Raw genomic sequence first — 16,032 nt, forward strand, 5'->3', positions numbered from 1 at the left:
TGGATGTACTGCTCAAATATTGATAGGGTCTTCCTGAAGCACAAATGAGTCTGTTAAACTCATAACAAAAGTGATACAAAATAGTGCAAGAAGTATTAAAATACCATTCCTGCTGGTGCTTTCCCAATGCCTGCATGATTTGTGTTCTTCCTTCAGGGCTGTAAGGGCAGGGACACACATGGTTGTGGCTGCTGAGTTCTCCCATCTTGAGCACATACTTCTCCAAGAAATTAATCTTGTGTTTAATCTGGTTTGAGACTGTATCCTAATTTATTTTGTTGCTGCAATAATTGGCTAAGGTTTGTTTATCCATAAGGGTAATTTCCAGTTTAATATAAAACCCCATCTCCTTCATCTTTTTAATTGGTCATGTTATTCTGTTCTCCTTTAATTGAAGTGGTAAACAATCCTTTTGAAAGGTTGAAGCTACTGATAGAGACTAAGCCTCTACCAGCCTAAATAAAAACTCATTTTAAAGAAAGATATACACTTAGTATTTAAGAGACCTTTCTGTACACAAAAAAGTACATTTAGATCTGGACTGACAGTGAAGCCAGACTTTCAGAGAAATTAAAGCTGTTTCTGCATTTTTTTTTTTGTGAATGGAAAATTGTATTTGCTGTGGGAAAGGAAGTGAGAATGCCATTACATTGTCACATACCCACATTTCCAAAAGTGTTGATACACAGATTAGTGTTTTGAATCAGGTTTGGAAGATCCTGGAGATAATCCAGACTAAAAAAGAAGTATAAAATATTACATCATGTGTCTGATGCGGGGTTTTCTTTGTTACAGAAGAGGCAAGTTTTCTAACAGGAATATATGGAAAGGTGTGGAAGGGAAGAAGGAGTGTCACAAGTCCATGTGTTTATTTGCTTGTTTTTGAGAGAATTGCACAGTTTCTGCCAGTTTTTTTGTTTGTTCATTATTAAGTAGAACATTTTCTTTGTGGTCACTCTTGACCCTTCCACATGAGATGCTTTGTGGGTTTTCATTTACAACATCCTGCAAAAATCAGGGGAGCGTGGTGAATTGTGACTTATAATTAGAGGTTGCTTATCCTGGGGAAGGATAATGAGAATCTATGAGTCTGGTTTAACTGGATAAAGTAATTTTATTGTGTACACAGACCAGGAGATACGTGCCTAAAAACTTGTGTCCCTCAACACATCCCAATCCATGTTTAATCCTGTAATTCTCATACAGGACCTTGGACTCACAAACAGTAGTAGGAAAAAAAAATCTCCCAACTAGAACCCTAAATATCATAATTATCTTTATAAGGCTGCAAGGGTTGACCGCAAAACACACAGACATGACCTTCTGGCAAGTTCCTGTTTATTTGCTCTCTACCTCACCACGTCTCTTTTACAGGGTTTAGCTGTCACCCAGGTTCTCATTTTGAGTGTCTTGTGCCATCACCCCTCCTATCCTGACTTACAGCCAGACCAGCTGCCTGTTGTGGGAAGGGTTTTTGAGGGTGACAGGCTGCAGTTAAATTCTTATCCGTAAAATCTTGATTTGATGTGTCCTTGGACAAAAATCAGTTGGTGATGCCACTGACCCCAGCCTCTATCCAAGTGCTGTTCTACTTGTTCTCCTAAATATATTCCATAGCTGGTTTTCAAACCATCATTTTTCTGGGAGAGAAAAAAAAAAAAAAGTTGTTTTTCTAATTTTCCTGTGTTTACTTTCCATAACTTGAAAAGTCTCTTTGAAGATGTTTACAGAAATAAACAATAAGCTGTTTCTCAATCTATGTAATTATGGAAAAAATATTTTTTTCTAAGCATGTGAGCCTTCTTTCCCCAACTCTCATGCTTTTTACTCAATAATAGCACTTTTTGATATTGTTCTGGAGGCAACCTAGCCTGCTTTAAAAGATATGTTAAATCATATCCTTGATTCCTAACAATAATTTCATTACACATGAAATTGTATTTGGAAGCAAGACACTTGTTAAGATATTATTTAAGTTGCAAATTTAACCACTTAGATCTTGTGAAATGCTAGATTAAACATTTAATTTCCCTTATGCATTTTGAGAATAACAGCTTGCATATATACTCTGGTTTTTTAAGTTCATTATATGCAAAAGGAGATGTTTCAGTAGCTTGTCCAAACTTGGCTGTATTTTCACAGATGTGGTAGTGAGAACTTTACTGACTGTTGAAATCCAAAGGTATTTTTCCAAGCAGGAAGGCATTAGATCTTCCCACATATAAGGCATAGTTGGTATTTCAGAGCATGCATGAAACATTTCCCAAAGCATTTCTGACTCCCTCCCATTCATCCCTTTCGCTAGGATGTGCCTTATTTCAGAAATTGCAGCTTCATTTGAGGAAATTGGTGAAATCACCGTGGCTGCTACATGAAGAATAACAACCAACCCACCCCAGCCCAGGCAATCATCCAGCAGGACTATTTCATGCTGAGTGGTTCAAGTCTGGAAAAGAAATGCAGAGCTGCCATCTAGGTTGTGTCAGGGACAGCGTTGGAAAAGTGAGGTGATTTTTCTGACAATATGAGATACTAATGGATCCAAATCAGTGTATTTGGGTGTTAAATGCCCTTCAGTCTTGCAGGTTGGTTGTGCCATGAAAAATGCCTTTGAGGTTTTTAAAAATTGTGCATCACAGAGGCTTGGGGGACCTGCAAAGTATTTGGGTCTTCTCATTTCGCATTTTCCTGCCAGGATTGAGCCATTCAGTACTTTCTTCAAGTCGTGTTTCAGTCACCTTCAAGAACATGAACCTTCTTCTGTGAAGTCAAGAAGTCTTGGTGTGCTGCTGCTGGGGCAAAGGTACTTGGAATAATTATGCTCCAGAGAACAGAACTGAGAACATTTCTGGGGAAGAAAACAGCAACTGCAGTCAAACGAGCTGCTAAATAAAGAAACATCATTAGACAACAGGGCTAACCTTGGGTTTGCTGCCTTGCTTTTAGTTCCACATAGCGGGGAAAATATAAACAGGAAAGAACCAGAGAGTGCCCTGATAGGAGAGAAAAATATCTTCTTGTGTCTGTGCTGCCAACAAGACAGAGTTAGGAAAAAAAACCTCATCTTTTAACAGCCCCTAAAAGTGCTGGATTCAGGCAAGGAATAAAAAGCAGACTTCAGAGTGTAATGCTGAACACAGCTGACTATTGGCACACTTCAGGTGTAGGCTGAAGTGAGTCCCTGTTAATAAAAGTGTGTTCTTCAGTCTGATGAAAGATAAGAAGAGCTAATCATCCATCTTTACATCTTTTTGCTGAATTACAACTTGGTTATGTTTTGAGTATGTGCCTTTGATGCTTAGAGCAGCTGGCTCCTGCAGGAGAGTGTAGCTGGTAATTGAGGCTTGAGTGTGGTGTAGGGCAAAATATTTTGGGAAACGTGGCTTGGCAAGAATTCAAGGTCTTCCAACAAGTTGCCATTGACTTCATCTCTGTTGTGTTTGCTGAATGACCTGTATTTCCTCATTCAGTGTAAATTCCAATTTCAGGCACAGCTGCCAAGACGAAAAGAATCTGAGGCATGCGCATGCAAATACTGCAATAAAAATAATTTCCCAGCTCTATCTAGAGGTTTATAAAATAATGGTGATGAATATTATGCATTTAGATTAATAGCAGATGAATGTAAATTAAATCTGTAGAGATTCATCCACTGATTCTGATCTGGGGATTCTATTTTTTTTTTTTTCTTTGATTTTTAAGATGCACTTATCCATAAACCCTGAGAGCATGCAAAAATAATAATGATTACAGCTTGTAAAGAATAAATTAGCAAGAAATTCTTACTCCCCTCTAATTAATTCCCTGATAAATACCGAACAAATAACTGTTTTAAACTGACTTACATTTACAAGGTAAGCAGCAAATGGAGGTAATGAGGGAAATTAAAGTGTGGCAGCAGCTGGTGAAGTGAAAGGGGCTGTGGGAGGATGGAGTGAGAGTTGGTGCCTCAGCACAGGGAGAACACAGAAAATTGCTGCCCAGCTCCTGCACTAGGGACTGTGCATTTGGAAGAAGCAAAATTATTTCCCTCAGAGCAAACCAAAGCTTCCCTGCAGATCTGTTGTGCCCTCACCTGCACGTTTCTCATCTCTTTGGAGTGTGTGAATACCTTCAGCTGATGTTGTTTGTGTGCTTCATCCTCCTTGAGAACAGCAAACATTTGAGGATCTGGCTGGGAAAAGCTTTTCCCTCTGCATTTGCAGCTTCTGCTGCCTTTTTCTGATAGTCATATAAAGAGCCTGGAAGTATAAATCTCTGAAGCTGTTGGAGTATCAACACCTGCAGATAGGCCACTTACGAATTAGTATTTAATGAATTACTCTCTGAACTACTCATTGGTAACTTTGTAGCTAAAGCTGCCTGGTGGCTCAAGTGATGAGAACGCAAAGATTTTGATGTAAATAAATACAATTCCTTTAGATCACTACTGTGGAAAAACATTTTCTGTGCTCTATGTTTATGGATTTTGTATAGTGTATGTGTTAGTATTCAGAAACACAGCTCAACCTCCTTTTTAAAAGGGATTTTTGCTTGCAATAACTGAAGAAAAATAGTCCTAATTTTGCCCACACTTTAGAATCCATATAACTCAGTTCTTATTGCTTTCTAGATGGAATAGCTCCTCTTCCTCTCAGCTGATTACACAATGCATGTTTTTATAGATAATAATCATCCCCCCCTCTTAGCTGTTTGGTGGAAGCCAAGCTCTCTGAGTCTCCTCTAACAAGAGCCTGCTCTGGGTTCTGTGATTGCTTCTGGAACCTTCTCTGTAGCTCCTTCAGGTTAAATTCACCTCAGAGTACTGGTGACCAGAGTTTGGGATGATGACTTGTCAGTTCCATCTCATGATATTAATCAAAATTCAGGCACAGAGAAGATGTTCAAAGCTTCCTGTGCCAAGAAAAAAGAAAAATTAGCAGCTTAGGTATGATCTGGCCAGCAAACTCACGCTGTCTCTTTTCTGTTGCTGTTTTACCTTCATGTGATTAATACTTTTCATCATCTCATCCAAAGCTTTGTCCATCAGACTAATGTGAATGCAGCTGCTGGGATTATTTCTCCTTCCTCTTCCAAAACTGTAGATGTTTTAGTTTTTTTTCCAATCTCCAGGTATTGCAGGTTTTCAGCTGTTGTTGTTAATGCTCAAGCAGCATGTTATAGCTGGAGTCTCCAGTTGGAATTGTGCCTGGACTGTGGATTTTCCAGTTAAGTAACACATGCCAGGGCTGTAGCTGGAGGAGTTGGCAGGGATGCAATTCTGCTTCCATACAGTTTTTAGTTGATTCTCTTTATCCATCCATGGAAGTGGCAGGCATGTTAAGTAGGGCATGGATTGCTGTGTTTGTGCCTTGGCATTAAAACTCCCTGTGTTATGTGGGGAGCAGAGCAACTCCAAGGTGCCAGTCTTCCAATTGTGTTAAGTTTAGATATGTTAGAAGCATTTATTTTTTTAATATAGACAAGCCAAAAGCTCTGTGCTGTTGACATGAATGTGCAGTCTCCAAACCCCTCCTCAAAACCTAACTAGTCAGAAGAACTATTCCAGAGCAGTGGAGTTCTGCCAAAAAACACCTTCACCTGCTAAAGTAGCTTCTAAAAATCAAACAGCCACAGCCATTAATTTGTTGATATTTGTTTAGATGCCTCCAGCTTAAGCTGCATGCATTAAAAAAGGGCTTTACTAAAAGTTCAAAAGCCTTGAATCTCATTCAGTCTTGGGAAAAACCTTTTGTTGGTGAACAGATTTTCCTGAGGAGGAGCTGCACTGTCAGGTGTGGTAAAGCATGAGTTGTACAGTGGTTTTCCATGTGGGATGAAAATCTCTGCTCTTGCTGTTCACTGTTTGGGGCACTCTGTTGAAAATAATACATTTTACTTGCTTCAAAGGAAAAAACAATCTCTGTGTAGCCTGTGATCCCCTGCCAGTGGGAAATAATGGCATGAGAACATCACTCCCAAAATATGGTAGATCCCTTCTTGGGCAGGCATTTAATCATCATAATCATACATGTTTCAGTTGGGATTTGAAAGGAAAAGTTTCTTAATAAAAACACTGCTTTTTAAAAATTGTTTTTTAATATACTGCTTAAACTTTAATTCACTGTAATCTTCCTTGTGGCTCTAAAGCTACAAACTGCCAGGTTATTCTCAGTTATGTGAATAAAAATCAGTCAAGTACCATTATGAAGGCTGCCTACAAGGTGCTTTTGTATTTTCTTCTGGAGCAGGTCCTCCCCCAGCTCTTTTCATTTTTGAATATGGCTGCACTTCACAAATTCTCCTTTTGCTCCTATTTTTCTCTGCTTGTGTGAGTGGGATGAGCAGAGGTGCAAGAGCAATTTTAGCAGATCCAAACCAGTTCCAACCAGGTACATTCAAGGTGTTCCTGTCCGTACAATTCCTTCCCATGGCCAGCTGCAACAAATCCAAGTTGTTTGAATGAGAAACTTCTGGGTTTGGGTGTTCTTGTGGTGGAGCCTTTCCTGGAGAGGGAGAGCCAAGGCAAAAGCAGCAGTGGGATAAGGAGAAGCTGTGTTAATGAGGGATTAGGATAGGGAGGTACTTCTCCAGCTTTGCCTTTGTTTTCCTCTGTCCTGCTGGGAGATCACTTCACAGACCCATTGCTCCTTTTCTTCACTGGTTGCCTCATGTATTTAAGCTGTAAGATTAAGGCTTGTGGCTTGGTTTTTTGGAGTATGTAGTGACACTAACTCACTGGGGAAGTGTTTTTATATACCAAGCTGAGTTTATACTCTGTCAACACTGGTGACTTTGGACTTGAACTGTAGCATTAGTTAGCTGAGCACCTGAGATGATGGTTGATCACAGCATGCTGAGTCTTCCCTGTGTCTTTTTCCTATTTGTGATGGTCAGTTTGCTGGGATGAAGGCAGGCAGCAAATCTTTACTTCTTGTAAATCTTCCTGTTTCTTTGCACCAATATTTGTGCTGTTAAATCTCTGTGCCCGTTTCTAGACTGCTCAGCCACACCATCTGTAAATCCAAGGAATTTCGGAAAGGAAATTAAAGGAAATTCCTTTAATGAAGTAGCAAAGAACTCTGCATAGCTGCAGAAGAATTGTTTCACTTCCATTATTAAAAGGGCACTTAGCATGAAAATTCCCTCTCATTTTTGTCTTAATAGCTCAATGTTTTATGCTTTATATAAATGGCAGATAATTTTCCCCGTACAAGAAAATATTGCTGTTCTTACAACTCCAGGGATACAATGAGAGACTCTGTGGCATTAGGATAGCCAAAATTTTTCAGTTTGGGGCTTGTTTTTCCATAAGAATGCTTCCTTGTAAGAGCCTTGCAGGATGGATGTCATGCAACTCTGCTTGAAGGTTCTTCCTGAAGTGCCAGGAAAGCTTTCAAGGTGTTCAGAGCTCATTCCTAGAGCAGTTGAGTCAAATACTAAATGCTGGCTCTTGCCTTGCTGAGGTCTCCCAAATCTTTCTGAATTAAGAGTTAGTGACAACCCGGTAAAGTTTAGCACAAGTTCAAATTTACAGGTAATTCATTTTGGGTAGTAAGAAATCATTCTGTTAAATTTTTTTTTTTTTTTTAAATTTCTGTTCTGTGATTCCAAGCCCCATGGTTCTGCCAGTTGTTCAGAAATGCTAGTCCAGACCTAGGGAGATATATGGTCAATGCAGGTTTAAACCCATTCCTTTTTTTTTTTTTTCTGTGTAAGCAGAGCACACCTCTGTTCTTCCTCCCCTGCCTAGGGGGATGTCCCTTGTCACCACAGGTAAGAGAACAAATGGCAGCAGTGCCTCCCCAACTCCTTGGGGAGCTGTAGTGCTGCTGCTGACAAACAGTCCTCTTTTCTGGACCCTCATCTCAGGGGGTTTGGAAATTCCCCCGAGTGTGTGGTGAAACGTGCCTGACGTGGATGAGGCTGCAGAGATTTTCTGCCAGTGCTCATTGCCTGGAAAGGAAAAGCTTGAAAAGAAGTGGTTTTGGGTAAAGTAATGAAGGCAGCATTGTTTGCTGTTCCCCTCATGAACAGCTGTGCCTCTCACCCAAATTTTCATTTAATCTGCCAGGGTGGTGAGTTTGTTTTGGGCTTTGGATTTTGTAATAGATATTTAGAATGTAGACAATTCAGAAGCCACTTTAACCAAGTTAAAATTTCATGTGTTTAACTGATTCTTGAGACATCAGTGGCTACTCTAGGAGTAAGAGCCTTTGTTCCATCATTTGAGAACCTTGCTGCTGCTTTCTCCATCGCCTGCAAGGAGCTGCTTTGGGCAGGTTGGCATTAATAATATAGTAGTTTATAATATAAGTTTAGCATTAATAATATAACTTCTAATTTTTTCTTTGAGAAGAGTGAGTGGGAAGGTAACAAATTACTTTGAACTTGTGAAGGACAACTGTGCAGCAAAAGACTTTGCTGTTGTTGAGTTCTCCTGTTGATCTAAGGTGTACGTGCTGCTCTGCTGCTGCCTTATTGACACAGCCCATAATTTTGATGCCTGATAATTGAATTATGTGCTGCCAGGAGGAAGCATGGAGACAGCTTCTTTAGGGACTGTCTTTCTCTAGTGAGAGGCAGCTTATGAATTATATAATGGGACTTTTGGGGAAGCACAGCGCTACCTTAGCACAGCTCCAATTACAGTCATTGACAACCTTGCTGCTCCTACTCGTAACTGTCTGTGCAGGTTTCTGTTAAATCAGTCTCACCAGTCCTCCACAGCTTTCCTGTGGGATAAGGAGACAAATTGCTGTGTTTCATTGAATTTATTCTTAATGATAATAAGAAAAAATAGGTATGTTTTGACCAGGGGGATGATACATGACATCCCCTAGCTCTGCAAGCACTTTTTGGAACTGGCACTAAGTTTTCAATCCCACTGTGGGGAAATTAATCTGAGTGTGGCTGATGGATCACTCTCGAAATCCCTGAAACTGAGCGAGGTGTATTCCATAAGTGGCTGTAAATGGATTAATTTCCATACATATTTACCTAAGGTAGTTCTTTAGTATAGCTTGCAGTTTCTTGTAACTTGTAACTTCTCCACAGAAGGGATGATTAGATATTGCAGTGGGGTGCCCAGGAGGGGCGGAGTCACCATCCATGCCGGTGCTTAAGGAAGGACTGGACATAGCACTTGGTGTCATGGTGGTATTTGGTTGGACTCAATGATCTCAGAGGTTTTTTCCAACCAAAATGGTTCTGTGATTCTGTAGATGTTCCTCATCAGATTCAAGTCTTGTTCTTAATAGGTTCTATCTGACATTGTTAGGACAGTAGTCATGTGGTTTTATTTAAAATAACATTTTAAAAATGCAGAATAAAAATAACTATACAGAATTTTTTCTTCCAGAGATATTCAGTGCTTTGGTGTTCAGAGAATGATAAAACAGACTTACAATATTAAAGTACCATTTCATTTTGATTTGCTATTCCCAATAGGAAGTGTTGTTTGACTCTGTTTGAAGTTTGTTTCAGCAAATTGGCTTTACCCCTTTGAAAACTTTGACCAGATGTTGCCATCCAGTACCACTAAGTGGTGCTTGTTTAGAAAACTGCGTTGTTTTCTAAAGTTTATTTTGCTAGCAGTGCATCAAGCAAGCTTTGAAGGCAGTCTTGTGTCTTCTAGTAGACTCACTGATATTTAGAAGAATTGGATAAGCTCTCAAGCACACAATTTCTTCTCAAAATTTGAAACTGTGAAGCCACAGGTTTTCCAGTTAAGTGGAAATTGAGTTTGCAGAGTTTAATTGGTTAGACCTTCTTACTAAATGGCACTAGCTGAGAGCTGTGCCATACATTGGGAAAAAAGAACATCCAGCCAGAAGGGACATGAAAACAGAGGTTGAACCTTTGATTTCAGAGCAATACATGACTCCTCAGGACAATGAGCGCTTGCAGAAGAGTTGAATTATTTTTTAGGGTTGTCTGTAAAGCAATTGGCTTTCTGGACTAACCTGTGCAGCTGTTGCAATGCACACCTGCTCCTGCTGGGTCTCCTTGACACAGTTTTGGGAGGTTCTCTGGTTGATTGTGCTCTCCGCCTGCCCTGCTGCTGCTGGCTCTCCAGGAGAGCTCTCCAGTGGTACCCAGGAGGATTCCTGCTTTGTAGCTGGGGTTATGTCACAAGCACGTTCCCAAGGCACCATGACTCAGTTGGCATCATTTTGGGCAGTTTAAAATAGAAGTGAGCCAGATCCTCAGCTGGTATAAATTGGTGTTATTATATTAAATTCAGATGGGCCTAATTACAAGTGCTCAAGCAGACACCGAGGGCTGCACAATCTATTGCTTTTGAGAATGTGTGCTCACCCATAAAAGTGAGATTGCACAATGCAGCCCCCTCTGAATGCATCTCTGTCTCAGCTGCTAATTGAAAACAAACATGGTAGGATTAGTAATTCACTGCTTCAGAATTTTTGTATTATGAATGATTGGAGGGATCTGCCACTTGCATTAAGAGATGTTACTCTATTGCAGGATTAAGTCCCAGCAGCAATGACTGGAGGTCTCTGAACAGGGAAAAGCTGGATTTGCAGAGGATTTGGATTTTTTTCTTTTCCCCCAGGTGCTATGGCTTCCATGCTCCCTGCAACATAGAGTGCATTTTCCAAGCCTGGATGAAGTCATTAACAAAGCTCCTGATTATTTAGGTGGAAGAGAGCTTGGGCTGTTTTGCTGCACAGGAAATTGGGCATTTCTTTGGCCACTGCTCAAGTGTATTTTCCCTTTACAAAGATTCCCCTCCGCGTTTTGCAATAGGGAAATAGGAAATTGTATTTCCTCTGACTTGCAAGGAAGCTGATCTCTGCCCTCTTAATTAGTTGTTTAAAAGATGAAAGCAAGTGCCTGGGGCAAGGGAATTCCAGGAGGTCTTTTTGAACCAAAGTACTAAGAAATGATCCATTATGAATTTTGATTTATCCAGGCTCCACTGAATGGTGCCTGCAGAGGCACTTCCATGGGTGCAGGTCCTGCTCTCATCTACTTATATTAAATGATGTTGTCAATTACGGATATAAAAGATTCTGGGGATAGGATTACAAACCCAGTGTTCTCTGCCAGAGAGGTAACAGGGCATGTTTGGGGATCAGGTTTCCTACAGCACTGGCAGCTGGGCTGAGCCAAGCAGCCCCACAAAACTCCAATTTTCCCTTACACTTAGACTGCCCTCAGGTCACATTTTCTGCACATGGCTTGGTGGCATGCAAGCAGCTTGAAAGCAGTAGCCAAAACTCCAACCCTCTACCTGCTCATCTTCCTGTGTCTGGGAGGATGCAGACCTGGGACAGGGTTGTTCAGGTCCTCGGGAGTGCTGGTCATTGCCTTGTGCCTTGTTTTTTTTTTTTTTTTTTTTTTTTTTTTTGTCTCTTTTTAATGTGTTTTTTCACTTAAAAGGATCTTTTTGTGTTTGTGTTACAGGAGGTCTAGTTTAGTCACTTTTCTAAGTGACTAAATTACTGATTCTGTTCTTGTTCTTCTCTTTTTTTAATAAAAAACAAAATACCAGACAAATAAGAAAAAGAGCTTTTGAAATTCCCTCTGTGTGGCTCAGAATCCCTGTGTAAGATCCATTTTTCTTCAGCATATTTAATTTCCCTCATGTGTTTGCTGTTAAAGCCTTTAATTTTAGTGTTAGTCCTTTCAGTTGGGGAAATCTGATTTTTATGACATGATCTGCATGTGCCTGGAGCTTCTGTGGAACATTTCACCATGGGCTTGAGACTGCTTTGGGGTGTGGGTATTATTTGGTGGTGTAAATAAAACTCCTGTTTCCCACTTGAGTTCTTACTCTAGGTGTGATAAACTCCTATGTAGCTCTGCCATATTCCATTATTCTCATTTCTGCCAGGATCTTAATGGCCATATGGATTAACTCAAAGTTGAAAGCACTCAAAGCCCTCCAGTGCACTTAGTTATAAATAGTTTTTATTTCAAGTTTCACCTGCACTGTCAGAAGTGCTTGTGTCCATTTGCCCTGAGTGTTGGTGGAGTTTGAGTAATTCCCATCTTCTATCACCCTGCCAGTGCTTCTTTTTAATCTTGGCAAGTTTTGATACTCTTGTCCTCTTTCAGGCAAGTAAGCGCAAAAAATAACCATCTTGGAAGTACAATTTTCCTCCAAACAGGCTCCATGAAGAGGGGGAAAAGTTCTCATGCAGTTGAGCAAGTACAAGAACAGAAGGGAATTGGGATTGCTAAAGGGGACAGAGGGAAATGTGATGAATGTACAGTCAGAGGAAAATTTGTTGGTAGAGTTTGTCTTAGTAGAAAACAAAGATCTGCATGAGCTGAGTAGGAGTTGGTTCCTTAAAATGGAAAACAAATTAGGATCCCAAGTAACCCTTGGCAAAATATAACATGTCCATCAATTTATTTTTTCTTTTCTCCTTAGAATTGAAAAGAAAAGGAGTAGTGGCTTTGTCCAGCACAGAGATTTCAAGTTCCCTGCACTGCATTTGCAGTTACTGCTCTGGAAGGCTGAAATGCTTAGAAGTGATGTGGCTCTCTCTGCAGTGGTCACACTCCTGCTGTAGTATTTCACATTGCTGCTGGCAGCTGGCAATCACACTGCTCCTGCATCCATCCTCCTTCCAAATGCTCAAATCAGGGAAAGGGGATTCTTCCTGTTACTTGTGTGTAGGGGAGGGCAAGAATTTGCCCAACAGAAGCTGTCATGATGTGCCAGCTTTGTTGTATAACTCAAGAGTAGCACTCAAGCTATGAAATGCCTGTCAAAAAGTGCATGTGTTTTACTGAGCAGCAGTCACTGAAATTGCTGAACCTTGTTACCATTACAGAGATAACACTTCTTGGGTTTATGGGCACTTTTCAAAGTGTTCTGGCAATAATAATAAAGCAGGTTTTCTATTGCAGAGGCAGGGTTTTCTGTTTGTGACAATGCCTTTTGTCACACTGTGACAAGCATCAAAATGCTCAAATTGTATTAAAAGGATTAAACTGAAAGCACAGCAGCTGCTATTTAACAGTGCAGGAAATCAGCTTGACTCTTATGGCTTCTATAAAATCTATAGGAGACCTGCACAGTATTGCTGTTGAAATTGCCTGGGTGCACCTGAGCTCTCTTAGAAGCTGATCTTGGTTTGGACAAACAGATGTGGGAAGTGGGACACTGATAATACAACAAAGCTTCTTGAATAATGTAATAATTACTTGTGTTGCAATTTTTCCTTCTAGGAGACTGAGCTGCTGGATATCAGCCTTGTCAAAGATGCCAGATGTGGAAAACATGCCAGAGCTCCCAAGGTAGGAATTCTTGCTGTGTGCTTCCCTCTTACTTTGATGACCTAGATAAAAAAGAATGGGAATTATATGCAAGAATCGAAAAGAAGAAAAAAAAGTTGCCTCAGCTAAAAAGAAGTATTTTGCCTTTTCTTTCTTTAACACTGTTTCTGTTGAGAAGTGTTGGGATTGTTGAGCTGTTGTCTTTGGATTCTGTGTGTCAAATCCTGCTGGAAGCTCTGCTGGCAGTCCAGGAGCAAAAATCATGGTTTGTCAAGGTATACTTACACAAATTCTTGGCTTCCCTGATGGCAGGGAGCTGATATTTGTTTGAGTCCATGTTGTATTTTGTGCTGGCGATTTCTCCTCTTTGAGTGCCTCCTGAGACTAAGAAGGAGTATTTGGGGGTTTTTTAAAACTGCTATCAGAGATTTTGGGATATCAGCTCCCTTTGGGTTTGCCCTGATGTGTTGTGCACTCATTTACAGTCTCTACAGACAGTATTCTGTAGATACAAGTTCTCTGTGGTGTTTTTATTGGGCAGACACAGAACATCAGAGAAAAAACCCAAGCACTCAGCTCCAGAAGCAAGAGAATGCCTCAGGGAATCCCAGGAGTGACAGGAAAAAATGAAATCTCCCCAGGGGCTGGAAAGTTTGGCCTTGCTGCTGCTTAGCCCTGCTTGAATAGACCAAAATAATGTTTTTCCTACTCTCATCTTGGGAGAGGAATATTCCTAGTTCTGGATGACCTCTCTTCCTTGCAGCCCAGGCACAGCCCCAGGGGCTCCTCACCCCTTGAGGGCAATTAGGAATGGAAAAGGTTGTTTTTCTGTGCCAGAAAGCAGCTGTAGTTATCTCTGAACAGACTATTCATATTTGGTTTTCAAAGCTCTCCATGTAGTGCTGGCAGCATTTTAAAGGCTGAGTTATAATTGAAATGCAACAGAAGTATTTTATGACATCCACATTAATACCAAATGAGTTCACCATGATTAATGGTTCTATGATGAATAGCAATAAAGTATTAACAATGTCTAGAACATTATTTTAAAATGCTACCCGCTTTACAGAGGACATTCATGTTCTTCTAACAAAATGTTTTTAGCTAAAATTTATGCATAGCTATTGCCTTGGTGACTTTTATTTATTGGGTTACATAAAGGCTGGTTTTGTTAGAGCATGTTACAGGTTTGACAGCAGTGGCATTCAACGAGGGGTAGGAGAAAATCCCAGCTCTCAGGGTCGTGAAATGCACCACCTGTGTGCATGAGCTTGCTTTTTGTCATTGATTTGTGTGTGGGCAGCAGCTAAACAGCACCTGGGCTGGCTCTTGATGGCATCTTGCAAATGGTGTGAAATAAAAGGCTGCTTTTGGGGCCATTTGTTCCAGTTTTGCTCTGATCCGTGTTGTGGGGCTGAACAGAGCAATGTTGGCTGCAGGTGAGCAGTGTTACAGAGCCCTGTGTGTGTCACTGGCACAGAGTATCTAAAGCTCAGCTTTAGAGAGCTTGGCTCCAAGTCAGGCAGTAGCAGCTGGGATTGCACAGAGGTTTCCAGTAAAACTCATGGGATTTTGGCTGAAGAGAGAGCACTGGGAATGGAGGATACTCACCAAAGCTTTTCAGGGGCTATTTTCCACAGATCTGCTTCCAGGTGGGAGCACCCCCTGCCTTTACTGTAAACCAGGAGACTGAGGTGATTTTCTCTGAATTACCCCACCACCTTTCCTGCTCATGATTTTGTACAATTTTTATATTAGGAGACTTCTGCCAGTTTATGCAAATTTTTAAATCTATTTTCAGAATTCTAAGAGTACATTTCACCCATGGGTTGTCATTACAAACGTAACTTAATGGGAATCTTTAAACCTAATTTCTTGTATTTCTGATCTATTGCTGCTTTTTGATAGAAATAAGTGTCTTTTTAAATAAGCCTTGACTTCTCCATTAAATATAAAAGAGTAATTCCTTTTTATTTTTATAGTAAGTTAAGTTTCAGTGTGATTAGCTTCACCCACAGTAAGCTACCAGAATGTGTCAAGGCCAGCAGCAAGAAATGATTTTAGAGGACTGTAGGCAGTCCTGGTTCCCAAAACTCAGTCTGTTCTCATGATGCACTCAGTGCACTGCCATGAGTATTCTTCATTTCTGAAAAAGGACTGAGAAGCACAAAGGGTTTTACCATTTCTCTGTTTTTGGCTAATACTCAGTTTTCATAGCATTTTTCCGTAAGTCCAGTCCCATATATTTTGTGATTGTTCTTGCATGGGTTTTGTATCTTGCTGGATTTCTCATCCAGCTGGTCTGGTTGCTCTCTCCATTCCCTCAATGTTTAGCCTCAAAAGTTCCCTTGAAGGCACAGAAGTGCAGCTCTCACACTGCAGGCCTCATGTTAATGTACCACAAGCAGTGAGCTGAGAACACATTTTTGGGTACTGTAATGAATCTGTGGCTGCCCCTGAGCGATGCTGTTCCCACGAGGGCAGGACTTGGGTTTCTAATAATGTAGAAGGGAGTTTTTAGTGGGTACCAAGGCACTTGATGCTTGGGAGATGAAAAACAGTTTACTCACATGACCCTGAGATGCTGAGAAGCTCCAGAATTGCCTCCTTTTTGCACATTGTCAAGGATGGCTCCTTCTGTCTTCAGCTGCTATTTTCAGAAATGGTAACAGAGTTTTCCATCTCAATGCAATATACATGCAAAGATGATTCCTTGGTAGAAAGGCAAAATCTCAGGCAGCACAGAGCACTGCAGCAGAGCTCTACATGAGAAAAAAAATGAAAGTCATGTTCTGATGG

The 16,032-nt window shown here is 40.6% G+C and overlaps 1 protein-coding gene across 2 annotated transcripts in view; it reads left to right on the forward strand.

Annotated features, from left to right (window-relative positions):
• Nucleotides 1-16,032, forward strand: part of PLCB1 (phospholipase C beta 1) — a 332,313-nt gene that overhangs the window by 80,627 nt on the left and 235,654 nt on the right. For both annotated transcript variants that reach the window (XM_056486829.1, XM_056486830.1), the window contains exon 3: nucleotides 13,186-13,254. In XM_056486829.1, the coding sequence (XP_056342804.1) occupies nucleotides 13,186-13,254 (69 nt within the window). The remainder of the gene's footprint in view (nucleotides 1-13,185; nucleotides 13,255-16,032) is intronic.

The sequence above is a fragment of the Oenanthe melanoleuca genome, chromosome 3 (genome assembly GCF_029582105.1).
Source record: "Oenanthe melanoleuca isolate GR-GAL-2019-014 chromosome 3, OMel1.0, whole genome shotgun sequence".
In the NCBI taxonomy this organism is placed as follows: Eukaryota; Metazoa; Chordata; class Aves; order Passeriformes; family Muscicapidae; genus Oenanthe; species Oenanthe melanoleuca.